The sequence below is a fragment of the Manis pentadactyla genome, chromosome 5 (assembly GCF_030020395.1).
Source record: "Manis pentadactyla isolate mManPen7 chromosome 5, mManPen7.hap1, whole genome shotgun sequence".
NCBI classification, from domain to species: Eukaryota; Metazoa; Chordata; class Mammalia; order Pholidota; family Manidae; genus Manis; species Manis pentadactyla.
Genome location: NC_080023.1, coordinates 132,196,922 through 132,213,399, shown reverse-complemented (window position 1 = coordinate 132,213,399; position 16,478 = coordinate 132,196,922). Strand labels below are relative to the sequence as shown.

The following is a 16,478-nucleotide window of genomic DNA, read 5'->3' as shown; positions in this document are numbered from 1 at the left end:
GTTCTGTAGCATGGAGCTTTTAAGTTCCACCCAAGGCACCTCCCTAATTATGGTTTAGGACGAAACTCCAAACTCACTCATGTGCATGTCATGGTGTTATACGTCTTTTAACACCCCCAAACATAAGAAATCATTCCTAAATGCACCACCAAAGGGACATCACTTGCTGTTCCTTGTAACTTATTTTTTCCTGAATGTCATATTCTGTTAGTCTCCCAATACGGGTGAGAAAGGGAATCAGTAGGAAAAAAATTATTCTGAGGAATCCATATAATCGGAAACACACTTGTATCTTGTTGTTCTTTCAAAGTGTATAGTTTACCTAACATTTAGAAAATATGAATTCCTTTAAAAGAAAAGCCCAAAAAGCAAGTATTGCCAGGAGCTATGTGGACTCCTGTTCCTCAAGTAAATGATTCCACCTGGGAGCTTTGTCCATGATACCTTCATATGCGCGCCCCCCCCCCCCCCACCCGCCCTTTCCTGTCAGGCCTGGGAAAGCATTTTCACAATTGCACTTAAATAATTTAGAGATTTTGTATGTGTCACCTGTTAGAATGGAAATTCCATCAGTGAAAACAGGTACCCCACTGGCCCTGGCACAGGCCGTGGAAACCTCGTACGTACATCCAGGAGTATGACCTGCACGGGCCGGTGTCTCCCCTGAGGGTTTCAGCCCAGGAAAAGTTCACTCAGGATTCGGTGAGTCGGAGTAACAACAGCAGAACATGGCAGGTGAAAGGGTTTAGACCACGCTTTATTCTGATGGTGGCAGGTCAAGCACTAGGATCCCTTCTGCCTCGGGGCAAGTCTGCCTGAAGTAAGGGTCTCTGCACCGCCTGCAGCCCCCAGCCCTGGACAGAGCTGGGCAGAGCTCTTCATACAGTCAGTAATAACTCATTATCCACAAATGTGCGAGCCTGCGCCAGGGCCCATCCCACGTGTGCGATGGGCAAGCGGACCAGGGTCAAGTGAGCACCCTGGCCAGGAAACTTGCATTTTCCCTACAATGTGTGACCATGTAAGGTTATGCTCTTGGATGTGCTTCTGTGTTCCCCCGAGGAAATGAAAATACAGAGTATACTCTCCGCCTCCACTGGCGCTGCCTGTTGTCTCCGAGTGTAGATCCCCGGAGAACTCACTGTTTGCCCCTTTGCAGGAGGCTATTACTTGACCAGCGCCTACGGAGCACTTTCTCTGATCAAGAATTTCCAAGAAGAACAGGCGGCGCGGCTGCTCAGCTCAGAGGCTAGGGACACCCTGCGGCAGTGGCACAAACGTAGAACCACCAACCGGACCATCCCCTCGGTGGATGACTTCCAGGTAAGTGGCCGGCCGGGGCGGCGCGGGGCCCGCCTCCGCTTCCTGTGTCCCGCTGGCTCGCAAGGCACTCATGGCCCCGGGCGCCAGAGGTCCCCTTTGTCAGACCATCAGGCGGAAAAGGTTTATTTTAAACCACCTTCTGACCTTGTTGTTTCACTTCTTTGTTTTCCTTAAATTAAAAAAAAAAAAAAAGTCTGTGAGCATGGTCCAAGTTTTGCTGCCCTTAAGAAGACAGTCAAATTAAGGTGGGATTTCTCCCGGAACACAGTCTGGATGCTGAGCACCTGAGCAGGCGCCGAGTCTAAAATAGGGAAGCTCTCGGCACAGGTAGCGCGATTTTATTCTGACCTGGAGGAAACATTAGTGTTGGACGTTGGAGCTGCCCTGGTGCCTCCCCACCCCGCAAAACAGAAGACCCTAGAATTTCCTGGGCAGCACCAGCTCTGGCAGCCGGCCAGGGCCAGAGTTTAACATTGAGTTTCAGAGCCAAATCCTGCCTGATCTCCATCCAGAATTTTCCAGGACCATGAGCAGTTCTGGGAGTGTAGGGCTTCCAAAGAACTTGTTTCCTGGAGAGGAGAGGCAAATTAAGGCATAGGAATCTTTACCCAACACAATACTTGTTGATTTGCTCGTAGACTGAAACTATGAGATCTGCTAATGTCTTAGAATAATATTTTCAAAGTTTCAAATAATATTATAAAACCTGACTGGTTAGTTTCTTTGTGCCACTTGGTGAATTTCCAGGCAGAACAGATTTGTGTTCATGCCCAGATTCACCTTCCTTGCTCTTGTGGCCTTTGCAGTGCTTTGAAAATGCTCAAAAGATACATGTGGATCAAAATAAGCCCATTGTAGAAAATGCAAGTCAGCAAGTTTTTCTCCAAAACTTGGAGAAAGATGGCAGGATTGTGCGAAATTCCTTACCAGGCACATAAATCTAAAAAGCAAGAACGCACACCATGCGCTTCCCTCCCATGCGTTGCTGAAAAAGTGACTAGCCGTGTGTTAAGGGATTTAGCATATGCAGGGTCTTGGGACACTGGTATCACTGTCCTGCTAGGGGATTCCTAACATCGTACAGCTCTGAGAGAACAGAATGAGAATGAGAAAAGTGTAGAATGAGAGAAGCTCATTTATATACCTTCTGACCTGCCATCAGCCCCTCCTTCCTATCCCATCTTTACTTCTAGAGTTTCTAACCAAAAGACCCCCAGATACCATGGGAGCCCCTTCCTTCTGCACACCCCTTCCAGCTGGCTTTGAAAACCTTCTTAGCATATAACCCAAGAGGGAAATTGTTGGAGATTTACAGCAGATCTCAGTGTGATTGTAAAAGCCAAAACTCAGAAGCAAAGCTCCACTGGACCCCCCTCAATCAGGGGGCACAGACACACACAAAAGCCTCCTCATGTTGAAGGGCAGCACACCACAGTGAAAATGCTGTCTGGCCTTGGGCAAGATACGTAACTTCTCTGTGCCTTGGTTTCTTCACTGGTCAAACAGGGACAGTGTAGACTTACCTAAAGATGTTCTCTTCTGGAGTCAATGAGTAAGTGCAAAGCGAGTGAGTGAGCTGAGTGTTGAGGAGCAGGAAGGCAGAGGAAGGGTGCATTTGTATACTCTACAGTGTTGGAATTCAAGAGCACTGGAGTTACCGTATGTGTACAGAGCACACTGTCCTTCCCCGGAGCTTTCTCTTCCATCACCCAAGTAAACCCTCATGGTGACCGTGGGAGCCCTGATCACGTCCCTTCATTCCTGAGTGGGGTTGCCAGATATAGAAAAAGAAATATGTTTGTTTTCTGTCTGAAAATTAAGTTTAACTGGGTGTTCTCTATCTTCTCCGGTAACCCCACTCCTGAGGAGGTGGAAGCTGAAGAAATTATCCAGGGTCACAAAATTTCAGAGAGCCTGGTGTAAGTGTAGGATTCTTTACACCTCATCTGGTCGTTGTGTGTGCATTGGACCACAGGTGTGTTGCATGTCGTGATGGCCTAAGTGCCAAGCCTGCACACACCTCCTGTGACTTCCCTGAAGCACCACTTTGCACATAGTGAGCTCCATCTCCACAGCCTTTCAGCAGAGTCAACACCTCATCTTGCTGACTTGCTCTACATTGCACTCGGAGCCACATGGGGCCATGTATGAGGTTGAACCACATGAAACTGTCTTTTGGGGAAGTGAAAAATGGTCAGGTCTCAGCAGTGTCTGTGGTCCAACCCAACATCGTGGCTCTTGCTTAGGCTTCATGAGAGGTGGTCCCCAGTGAGCACAGTACATGCCCTATGTCTGCATATTTTACATGTCTCTTCCTGCTGACTCCTGATCCAGCCTCTCCTGCTATTTGGTTTACTTTTCAAGTTGAGAATGAACCCAGCATGGGATCTGGTTCACACTCTTAGCAAGGGATTTCTTAACAGCTTTATAAAGGACACTGAAAGATCAGGGCAGGCTGAGTGGACTTCTTGCTTCTTGTGTTTACAAGAATTAAAATACAGCAGCTCAGCCTGTAATGGCTGTTTGGCCCCACTGTCCAAATTCAAACCAGTCTTTTTCCTTGTGTTCAAGGCCTTGTGTCCTGACATTGGACATCCTGATGGGCCAGACATGGAGTGGCTCAAAGTTAGAAGCATCTCATCGTGCTTACCCAGAGCTCTGTCTCATTTCCTCTTCTGACTCTGTCCCTGACATTTCTCTTTCTACCTGCAGAATTATCTCCGAGTTGCATTCCAGGAGGTCAACAGTGGTTGCACAGGAAAAACCCTCCTTGTAAGACCTTACGTCACCACTGAGGATGTGTGTCAGCTCTGTGCTGAGAAGTTCAAAGTGGGGGATCCTGAGGAGTACAGCCTCTTCCTCTTCATTGACGAAACATGGCAGCAGCTGGCAGAGGACACTTACCCTCAAAAAATCAAGGCTGAGCTGCACAGCCGGCCACAACCTCACATCTTCCACTTTGTCTACAAGCGCATCAAGAATGATCCTTACAGAGCCATCTTCCATAATGGGGAAGACGATCTCACTGCCTCATAGAAGACACATGGGACTTCCCAGTGGTGCATCCAAAGGGGGGTCAGATACCTTGCCTTCCTGACCCCTCATGCTTCCTCATGCTTGTGGTTGAAAAGCAGTCACCTCTTTGGGGACCCCTTGGTTCAGCGACTAAGCTATCCGCAGGCCAGCTTGGCCAAGGGCATCTTTAGCCACATTGTCCAAGCAAAGCAGCTGAGGTTCATGAAACTGTAGGAGTCTCCTTCAGAGATGGAGAACTGCTCTTGAAGTGTCCTGAGATTGTTTGCTACCTACCCCCAGCTGGGTTCTAGGTTGGCTTACATGTTGTATATGTGCTGAATAAACATTTAAGAGGTACAAGCTCTTCTCTTGAATTCTGCAGCCAGGCTTTGACAAGACTGTCCGATGCAGTGCATCAGGCATTTCTCAGTTCTGTGGATGGCTCCATCCTTTCCTTCCATTCTTTTCTTTTTCCCTTTTTCTTTCTTTCTTTTTTTTGTTTTTTTTACAAAGAGACTCTGTTTTTATATATTTCATAGAAATTTTTATAGCAGTTGCAGGTAAACTGTCAGGATTGGTTTTTAAAATATTTTTGTAACTTTAAGATATTCTATAATTATGCATGTGATTTTAACATTTAATATTCAAAAAACTCTTGCTGGATTTGAGAGTATTGCATTTTTAAAGTCTCTCCTCTGTAACTGGATGTTTTAGCAGCTTTGTGGGGAGAGAGATGGCTGGATTTCTTAAAGCATGTGTCACTGACACTGGCCACAGAATGCCTTTGGAAATCTGAGGTACTGTTATCTTCTTCACAGTTGGTGGTAGCGGGCTCTTTCTAGTTTTAACAAAGTGATGCTGAGATCAGGAGAGAAATGAATGTAGATGAGAGGTTGAGAGAGAAATACAGACTCTAACAAAGGACTAAGTGTAGTCTGCTGGTTCAGGCTCCATGAAGGAAGTAGGAAAAGAAGATGAAAGGAACCACCTCTGTGGAAAATACTGCAAATATGCAGTGAGTTTTGGCAAAGCCTATCCCATGTTACTTGCTTTGGGAAACAATTTTGAAAGTCCCACAAGGAAAAAAAATAAGGATAACACTTTTTTTTTCCTTTTTCACATAAATCGAAACCAGCAGCATCAAATGATTTGGGGCAGAAATCAAGTAATGTGTAATGTGACTTTTATTAAGTTAAACAAGATGCTGTTTGGAAAAGAGTTTGCAAAGGCAACAAAAAGCCTGTCTGCACTGTAAGAATGTATGGGGAAGTTAGATTTATGTTCTTTGAAACCTGTTTGGAAGAGGGCAATGCCTGAGGGTCCTGTTGTCCATGTAACACAGGGAGTCATAGAAACGTTGTCCTGCATAAAGGTGCGCCGTCATCTGATTTGGTTGGCTTTGTACCTTGTAGCTTTCATACCTTTTGCTGTACGTGTAGAACCCTCAGCACGTACCATGTTGTACTTCCTTTTGTAAATGATTTTTTAAATGGAATTTTGCACATAATACATTGTAATACTGTACAATAATCATGGGTGAAAATAATTTTTGAAATGTGGAGTTGTCTTTTTAAGAAACAGAATGTCATTATGCACCACACAATGTTATGGAAATCTGAAATCCACCGTCTTTGTGGTTAGATAACCCATAGAGAGGAAACAGAAGAGTTGATATTTTTCAGCAACCCATATACTAAAATAAGGCAAAAATCAAGGGGCAGGAGAAGGGATAGTGTTCTAACCTGAAAGGATTTCCAGTGTTACCTACAGTACTTGGCTTAGTTGTATCTAGAGAAAAATCACTGTTATCACCCCATTCTTATGTAACTTCAGTAATATTTCAAAATAAACAGGGCAGACAATAGGGGTTTGCTGCCATATTCCTGGTGCTTGGAGCTGTGCCCGGCAGATAACAAGTGCTTGAGAAGTCCCTATTTATTGAACAAACTTTCTAACCCATCAGCAGGATGGATACTTAAAGATCAGAACAATGTGTGAATAAACCGCCTGATTTTCATATTTGCAATGAAATAAAAATGACTGTTCAATCCATAGAGTTGTCTTCCCCTCTCTCCAAAGTAAGGTCATCATGCTCTCCTTGTCCTTACAAATCAGTACACTGCGATTTAAAGCTGGTCACAACTTCTGAATGGGAGGCAGCCTGAGCAGCAAGATGAGAGCGACATTGAAATGGGAAAAGGTAGTGTGAGCAGAAGAAAACATCACAAGACACCCCTGACTTTGTCATTGGGCAATGTTTCTCTGCTAAAATTACAACATAAAGTGTCTTCACTTTTTCCCCCCAACGCAAACATTTCTCACTTCTCAAATTGCCAGGAAACAGACTTTGGTGAAACTTGGAAGGAATAAGAGGAGAGTAAAAATATATATGATGGGTGGAGGGAAAGGAGAATGTATTTCCAAATCTAAAATTATGTTATAAACATTGATTGCCAGCCAGAGGGAAGGATTTCTTTTTATGTTGATGTGCTGCCAAATATTCCTTCATCAGGGACACAGTATAGAAATAGAAACTTCATAAAGTATCTCAGTGTCATGTGAAGTTACAACTTTAGATCTGTAAGCAAACACCAAAGACAGGAAACCCAACTATGAATGCTTTCATTCATAAATGTGGCTTTACCTCTGTTGGGCAGTTCTTACATGCATTGTCCTTAAGAGGACCGAAATGAGAGAGCATTCTGACTGTTAACAGCACCTATCTGGTTATTCCCCCAAAGCCTGCAAGACACAGGTATTTTAATTGTCTGGCAGTATGTGAGAGCAAAATCCTAAAATTCATCATTTTTCAGATCATGCTCAGGACAGCAAATTTGAGGCCAGAAGTGTCACTGGTCTTTTGGTTAACCCCAATCAAGTGCGAAATACAAAAGAAGTCCTAGAACACTGAAGAATCCTAAACAGACCATAAGAAAAAAGGGAAAAGATGGGGAGGGCAGGGGGAGAGAAATGTCCAGACTTTGTCTTAGAGAACAGGTTCTTGTCTGAAAATCATCTATTTTTCTCCAACATCAAAGGATGGGTGGCATTTCACACAAAACTTTTCCCACATGAACACTGGATTTGCCAGGAGAGTGGGCATGGGAAATTTTTATTTCTTTAATTACTCGGGAAGGTCTGGGCCAATATGCATAAAGTGGTAACCAAAGTCTGTCATCAGACCCCCACCTAGCAGTAGAATCTCCACTTTGATGTGAAGCTTTGATTGCCTGCTTTATCACCAGTCTCATTAATTCTAACATTCCAAAGTGGAATTCTGGGACACTCCCTGTAAGAGACATTTAGACTATTACAGTAAGTGAATCTGAGTATTGCTTTTGAGGAAACAGAACTGTGGGCTGCCAACCTGGAGAGGGGGCAGGGGCCTCAGGGCCTGCGAACCTGGGATAGCCACGGGTAGGCTTAGCTCTCGGCCGTGGTTTTTCTCAGGGCCTACATGTCCCCTGTAGTGGCAGAGGAGACCAGGGCACTTGTGCCTCTGTCACCAGCCCTTGGGGTCCTGGGGAAAGCATCACCACACAACAGAAGGCATTTTTGTCTCATTTGGCTCCATTTCTTCCCTCCCATTTCTCCCTCCTGGTGGCCACGCCACTCACCCTCTCCCAGTAGGCTTTAATGAGAGCTCTAACAGGGCTCCTTGCCTAAAGGCGGGCTCTGACTTGCCACGTTCTTTTCATAACTTGTTTCTCCAGTTCCAACCAGAGACACAGGGTGTGAACCAGGCCCCACCGCAAACACTGTCCACCAACCCTGTCTGTCACCAGGATTTGCTGTCACCTGGTCTTGTTGGCATCAGCTTTGGCCTGTTCTTCAAATCACCTGCAAGCCTTTAAATCTCCTGATGTTCAGGTTGCCCTGAACATATACACAGTCGTTTTTACTAAAACTTTCAAGGTGTCTCTGTCAAACGAGGGCTGAGAAACACCAACCTAGATCAAGACACAAGTCTGAAGACAGAAACACACCTGGGACAAGCCCTTGGCTATGGCCACTAATACCTAACCAGGTGCAGGTTCTCAATTTTATTTGGCTGGCAGAGGCCCATGGACTATGTGCTTCTAGCATGGTGCTGTTCCCCAGAAATAAAAAGCAAGTCACATATCATTTACAATTTTCCAGTAGCCACATTAAGAAAGGAAAAATAAATGGGTGATACAGTATTATGTTACTAATCACTTATTTTATTTTAGTAATATACTAGCAATATGTTTTAAGTCATGATATCCCAAGTATATTTCAATATTCTAAAATATTAAAGAGTTACTTTACATGATTTTATGTTTTTACATTGTCTTCAAAATCTTGTATGTATTTTGCATTCAGAAAACATCTCACTTCACACCAGCCATGTGCCTAATGCTCAGTATGCATACATGGTTGGTGGCTCTCATATTAGATAATGCGGTTCTAGCATATCAACTAGGAATGGTTTAAAAAGCTAAAAAAATTAACTCTGTGTACATAAAATAAAATCACATCCACAGCTTACATCCACAACATACACACACACGCACACTGTCAAACACATATTTCTTACTCCCCTAAGATAATGACAGAATCTTGGCTCATCAGAGTGTCCAAGACCAGCATGAATTAACTGATGCAAAGTCTTAGCAGTACCTAGCCTTCCATCAGCACATTAAATACTAGTTACTCTTACCATTAGATCATCAACTTCTTTGAAATTTTACCTCTACTGTATACTATTTATTTCAAGCCATTCATGTTGTTACTTGCTGGCTAGTATCTTGTGAAATTAAAGAAAGGCAGTAACAGGTATCAGAGGCTTAAGAAAAATGTATTGGAATGGGGTGCCCAGTGTGGGAGGATTAAAAAGAAAGTGAATGCCATCCACTAACTCTGCTGTTGAGGGGGTGACGGTGGTGGTGATGGTAATGTATATGTTTGAATCGGGAGTATTTTCCCCTTGTTCCCTACTGGCTGAACATCATTGGGACCTGTAGCCAGTGGTGACTTTGCCAAGAAAGGGGAAAGGGAAGAAGGGAGGTCGCAAAGACAAGCTTTGCCTGTTTCCCAGACCTGTCCAGAGAGAAATCCCAAGAGGAACCATCTCTGCCCCCGCAGGAGTCTCAGAAGCACTTCCCAGAAAGGAATTCTTATGCAATCATTATAGTCAGTAATAATTTTAAGAACTTTTCCTCTTTTTATTCTATTTACTATATTCACATATTTATTTAGAGATTTATATATACATGGATATCATTTAACAGGATTGCCCTTGAAAGCATTATGCTTACCAAAAAGTATAACGTATTTGATGTGATTTTCTTTAGTGCTGATGTCTGTGTTTCCTATTTCCTGCCAGTTCTACAAAGTGTGAAAGGATGGACTCATTTGCAGCTTCAGTCTATTTTTATCTTTCTCACTCTTTTTTCTCTGTAGTCTATTGACATACACATGCAGAGCAGACCTGCATCTACTGTGAACTGAAAGAATGAGAAACTGCAAACAATAAACAATAAACCAATCAAAAGGAATTCTAAGTGAACTAACTAGGACACGAGCGCTACTGTTTTTTATGAGCACACGGAAATACTTGTCAAATTGCAAAATCTCATTTCCCAGATAGTTTAAAATTTTGTTGCTGAAAATACAGTCCATGGGCCAAGCATCACCCCTAGGAGCTGCCTAGAATCTCAGGCCCCTCCCAGACCTGCTGAGTTAGGATCTGCATTTTTCACAAGATCCCCAGATGATCCACATGCATGTCACAGTTTGACTAAGAAATATTCGTTCAAGGCACATTTGGGTCAATGGCTTTTGTGCAGCTGACACACGGAACAAATGTAGGTGTGCTCTGTTACAACTCTGGAGGAAAGTTGAGGAAAATAGCTCATGATGTTCATTTTAAAAAAGGCATAACGTCACTTAGAATCACATTATCACAAAGGGTTAAAGTGCAGATGTCAGGAAACAAGTATTTACTTCATGGTTATTCATTATATTCTTGCTTTTAAAAGGAAAAGCCTGAAGGATATGGGGAAAGACTGAAAATGAGGTGAGGTTGATGAAGACAAATTAAGTGATTTTGTTACATGTCATCTTCTTTCACTTCCAACTATACGAGGACAAACAGAAGCTAAGTAAGAAGGTTCTTCCTGGCTGAGCCAGCTGCTCACACATGTGCATGTGTGTGTGAGTGTGTGGGGGAGGTGGGGGACATCATTATGTAGTCTGGTTAATTAATTAGTCACACTGTCTGCATGTAATGTGGGAAGTTTATGAACTTTGCTATTTTCTGAAAGGGCAGCCAACTTCCTTTTAAAGGCATTTCATTCCTTGAGTATCTATTTACTAATTATAGGGCCATTTCACTATCAGTTTTGAAAAACATGGGAGGTATACTTAATTAAGTATGGTTGATGACCAAGGATTGAATTGTTTAAAACACCTTTGGAAAAGTGAGCTCCTTTGGACTCACCACCTGGGAACTGCAAAGGGAAAGGGCCATGAGTTTTGTAGAACATCTCCATTTCTCTGGGCAATAATGCAAATAGTCCTACACTTTTCTCCATAAAGTGAGTTCATTAATATGATTTTGCCCTATCTTTTTGGGGGGAAAGGGATGACTTGCTTCCAAAAATTAAACACAACACCTAGTTTACAAAGTCAAATATTCTCAGGTGTATAATAAAGAGCAGTTCCTGTGCCCCTCCCACCCCATTTTGGATGCCTCATCCCCCACATGACTTCCCCAGATGTGTATTCCATTATTTATCTCCATATTTCTAAAAATAGGCTTATCCTGATGTTTATTGCTTTTCCAGAAAATATTAGACATTAATTACTTAGCCCATATTATGGAAGGTGAGGATTTCATCTTATGTCATGTCTTCTCACCACATATACATGTACATGCTCTTTTTCTTCCCCATTCTCCCCAAGTAATTACTATATAACATTTTGGATAAACCTGGCTGTTTTTTTTATTATTGTGACTTTTAAAATTATTATTTTATTATGACAATGTAAATATTGTTGAGAGATAAACTATAATGCAATTGTATTTCCTTTTTGTACAACTTTTTGTTTATCTTGGCATTAATAATTGTGTCCTTTTTTCTGGTTTGCTTGCTTTTAATGTACTTACCACTAATTCATCATCAACCTCTATTCCACAGCTGAGAAACTCCTTTTAATATGATCTAATAAGTTGGAATAATCCATCATTTCCATTTTTTTCCCTCTGAGATACCTTTCTTAGAACTGTCCTCTATTGTATTATGGACCAGCTGGTCTCTAGAACTGCAATAGAGCTGTCATCCTGGGAACTCTCCTCACCATTCTACAATTTCCAAACTATAATAGTCAAATATCTTATTTCCTATTTTCTGGATCCCCTTCTTTCTTTTTTCTTCACTCACTTCTTTGTTTTCTGGAAGCACATCATTCAGAAGAATTGGAGGTGAAATTTTTGAGGACTTACACATGCTTCTGATTCTTCTAGCTTTACTAGTGCTTGATAGTTTGGCTGGGTAGAGAATTCTATGTTAGACATTGTCTCTCAGAATTTGAAAGTTAGAAGTCATTTTCCTCCTCTTGAGTTCTAGCTTTCAGAGATGCCATCAAGAAGTCTGATACCATTTGATACCTAATCCCTGCATATATCCAGGTGCACCTTGCATGTGCCTTGCACAGTTGTCATTCTGGCCCCTAAAGAATCATATCTCCTTTTATCGATGCCATTGGATAGTCTTCCACCTTGATGCTGGGCAAAGCCATATGACTAACTTTGGTCAAAGGAACACTAACAAACAAGATGGAAATGGAGGTTTGAAAAGTGCCTATGCTTTGGGCTGGTCCTCTCTAGCTGCTGAGAAGCCTTCTATTGTCCTTGTGAGCAAATCCAAACTACTTTTTTAAAAGATAAGAGACCATGTGGAGAGAAGTCCAAGCCATCACAGGAAGTCCTAGCCATGTGGGTTAGGGTGTCTTAGACCATATAGACAACATGCATCCAGCTCAGGCCAGAACTACCCAACTATCCCTCAAATTAAGTCACAAAGTTTGGGTGATTCATTGCACAGCAAAAGCTAACTGATATACTTCCCTTCCATTTTCCAGAGACTTTAAAAATCTTCTCATTGTTCTCAAATTTCAGTGATGTGCTTTGATGTGGATTTTTTTTTTTTTTTAGTCAATTGTATTGCAGACTAAGTGGTCTCTTTTACTCTGAAGATGCATATTGTTCAATTCTGAGAACATTTCTTATATTTAAAAAATCATTATTTCTTTCTTTCCATTTTTTTCTCTTTCTGGAATTCCTATTATGTGAAAATTGATCCTATCAGAATGAACTCCTTTTTTTTTTGAGCTTTAATTCCTATTTTCTGTCTCTCAGTCTTTATTTCTTACACTTTTGGGGAACTTGTTTCAATTATTGAATTTGTCATTTATAATATATTTGCAGTTTCCAAGCATTCTTTTTGTCTCTGAATGTAATTTTTATGACTTTGTTATTTTTTTTCCATGGTGCAATATCTTTTAATCTCTCTGTGGATATTCGTTACAGTATGATCTGTTTTGTCTTTCTTTTTTTCTGTTCATCCCAGTTCTATTTTTCTTTTTGTTTTTATTTATGTCTTTTGAGTTAGAGGCTCTACTCAAATGCTAGTTTGACATTTAACAACTCATAATTCAATGTAAAGTACCACAAAGCTTACTGGAAGCTGTGTACTGTGGGTAGAATTTGTGAGTCGGTGACCCTTCCCTTAGGGGAACCAACTGGCAATTCACTCATTCTATTAGAGAGCTGAAAAATGTGAATATCTGTGGGGATTTTCTCAGGTCAGGTGGCTTCCCCACCAAAAATGCTCTGCTATCCTACTAAAGAGGGGGCAGGGTGGGGTTAAATCTAGCTGCCAGCATTCTGGGAGTGAAGCAGGCAAGGGGTTTGCAGGCAGTTCATCTTTCAGTGTACCAACGTTTACTTAATCCCTATTTTCAATAGGGTATTTTCCCTTCATGCTTCACTACCTGTGCTCTGAACTTGGACACAGCCTCTGTGCCTCTCCAGGGAGTAAGGCTTTCACCTTCTCCCTTTATTTCTGCCTGACTTGTCTCATTCCCAGGCCTCCCTGGATACTACATCAGGAATCAATTGCCTTGCCTGTTGGCTTTTCCTCCTACAGTTGCTGGACTCTCAGCTTTCTTTTGTCTGCTACATGAATTTACTAGCATCTATAATTTTGTTACAGGTCTCATTGGATAGTCTCAATTCTCTTTGTTCTTATGGATATATGTCTTAAAATTTTTTTTTAATTCTCATTTTAGTAAGGTATTGGTAAGGAGCAGATGTATGCAGCCTGTTTTGTTTAATTGAAACCTGTAGTCAGCTCTTTGTACAGCCTGGCTAGCAGCACTGAAAATAGATTATTACACTTATGGTTAGAGTCAATGCATCTATCCTGTCCAGTTGTTATTTTATGAAGAATAATTTTATAGTTATTTTAAGGCAACTACCTATCCAAGATGTTTTCTTGTCAAGCACATTGCTGAGGATTTATCAAAAAATATATTTATTGTGAACTTTATCCTTTCCACATGATCTGAGGGAAAAGAAATGGAGCAGCAACATGTGCAACTCCAAGCTGTTTGCTTGTTTAAATGTCAAATTTTGCCGTGATGGATGCGAACCTGGGTCAGCACTAATTACAGAAGAGCACATGGTGTTTGGTCTCGATGAGCAGGAAAACATTTTGTGGTAAAATATGGTAAAAGCTTGTAGTTTTTTCCAACTAAGCAGTTAAAAGAATTACACAATGAAATATGATAAATAAAGAGTTCTGTGAGTCATCTTTTATGTGGGGAAAATGTGCAGCCAGGGCAGAAACAGCGTTTTTCTGCATGTTAAAAATAAAATTGAATGCACTAAAACGGAAATCAGTTAACAGCATGTGCCAGAAGCCCAAATAACTGGGACTCCAATCCATGTAATAATGTAGTTCATGCTTTTTAAATAAAGTTATTGAAATGGTGCAGACAACGAATCACACCATTAAGGTGTAACTTACATGCAGTAAAATTTAGGCTTTTTAAGTGCATGTTCTAATTCTGACAGATACACTCAGTACTGGAGCCACCATGATAATCAGTCCCATAAAACTCCTCTAATTCCCATCTGCCTTATCCCTCCAGCCCCTGCAACCACTGATCTGCTTTCTGTTCCTATAATTCTTCCTTTTCCAGAATGTCGTGTAAATAGAATCATACAGTACACAGAATTTTGACTCTTGATTAAATATTAGGGTACAGGGTTTTGTATGAACATAAGTTTTCATTTCTCTGGGATAAATCCCCAAGAGTGCAATTGCTGGGTTAAATGGTAGTTGCATGTTTAGTTCTTAAAAGAAACCACCAAACTGTTTTCCAGAGAGGCTATATACTATTTTTACATTCCCACTGGCTATGTGGGAACGATCCAGATTTGATTTTTTGGGTAAATTTCTGTGTTAAACTTATGAACTTGACAGAGATTCACTAGGTTTAATATGTTTGCACTGTTGAGATTGTTTTATTTCTGGAAGGGTCACCCACAAATGGGAAAACAAAAATCATGCCGGCCTTACTCCTTTCCCCCAGAACTTTAAACACCAGAAAACAATGGATTCATGATGTTTACAAAGTTCTTGGGGGAGAGAATGTCCAGCCAATATTCTAATGGGGCATTCTAACAGACTAAGGTTCTCTGGGTATAGAGCACCAGCCTCAAGAGTTCCCTGGGAAAGCAAAGCAAGGCAAAACAAAGAGAAAACACTATAATGAAATCCAGCCAACCCATAAATGAACCAAAATGAAGAATGAGAAAGTTGTAATAATAAATGGTGTTACATCTACTGAATTGTAGCCTTAAAACCAAAGGACTGGGGGATGCACCATTTTAACACAGATGTATATATAAGTTCTGAAAGGTAACAATAATAATACAAGCAACATAATTAGGAGAATAGGGTAAATGAGACAAAAATCATAATCAGTTCATCTTTCCTTATAAAGAGATGATAGTGCCTTAAATGTAAATTTATAATAAAAAATGATTTCAATCTCTCAAAGATTTTTAATCTCAATGATTTTCATTAAGATGTTGAAATTATATTCAAAATATATGATGTAATAAAATATGTCTTATGAGTTATAGGAAACCTTTAGGTACTCATATTTCTATAGTGCTGAGCAATCTCTACAATTTTAATTTAGTTCATTTTGAAAAGACCAAAAAAAAGATGATTGGGTATCCTGTTAGGTACACCCTTCCAGGTTAACTCTGTAAGCTGAAGAAGATTGGTGGTAATAAAAATGATTCTTGTCTATAGAAATGTAAATGCATTGTGCATGTCCAGGATATGCTGCTCTGTGGGTATCCACCAGCTTTACTTCTATTTGTAAATACATCCAGCATTCCCGATTGCTTTATGCATTTTAAACTCTCCTTGAACTGGTTGTAACATCTTACTGATTCTTTATTAACTGAGTTAACATCTTTGTCATACGTTCATTTTATATTTGTATGAGAATCTCAATTTTGCTTTTTCTAAAAATTATCCTTTTAACGTTCATTTAATGTGGTCACATAGGTTTTGTTGACAGGAAATTGCCTTTAAAGTTTCTCCCTGGTTAAACACCTGGTAGGCAGTGGCTGAGCTCATGATACCACATTTGCCCTCCGGGCGCATTTGTAGAACCTCTGGATGTGAGTTTGTCCACCCCAGGGACTATTGCATGGGCGTTTATACTTACGAACTTATATTGTTGAGGATTTGGAAGCGATGCCTGTAGATGAGCTTGGACCTTGAGAGATCCTTCTTATGGGCCTACCCACTTCCTCAGCCATCTGCTTTCTCTCCTCCTTTCATACTTGGCTCACATTATCTGGCAGGGGGCTGCTGAGATCCCTGTGGAGCAACTTGGGCCTCAGGGCAGTTAGAGATGGGAGGGCCCTGGAATTTAGACTTCTTGAGGAGTCATGTGGATTGTTTTGAACTATGCAAACCTGTCCCCAAGACCACCTAAGCAGTTGCTTGGCAAGAGAGGGGAAAGACCCTCCAAAGGCAGGAAGAAGTTATCATTTCTGAGCTTCTGGGCCTGTGCTATGCAGGATG

At 41.3% G+C, this 16,478-nt stretch overlaps 1 protein-coding gene across 11 annotated transcripts in view; it reads left to right on the top strand.

The window, feature by feature from the left end:
- RIN2 (Ras and Rab interactor 2) overlaps positions 1-6,390 on the top strand; it is a 243,892-nt gene extending 237,502 nt beyond the window's left edge. For all 11 annotated transcript variants that reach the window (XM_057502685.1, XM_057502687.1, XM_036892260.2 and 8 more), the window contains 2 exons: positions 1,160-1,323; positions 4,036-6,390. In XM_057502685.1, the coding sequence (XP_057358668.1) occupies positions 1,160-1,323; positions 4,036-4,359 (488 nt within the window). In that variant the 3' untranslated portion in view covers positions 4,360-6,390. The remainder of the gene's footprint in view (positions 1-1,159; positions 1,324-4,035) is intronic.
- Positions 6,391-16,478: the final 10,088 nt, after the last annotated feature.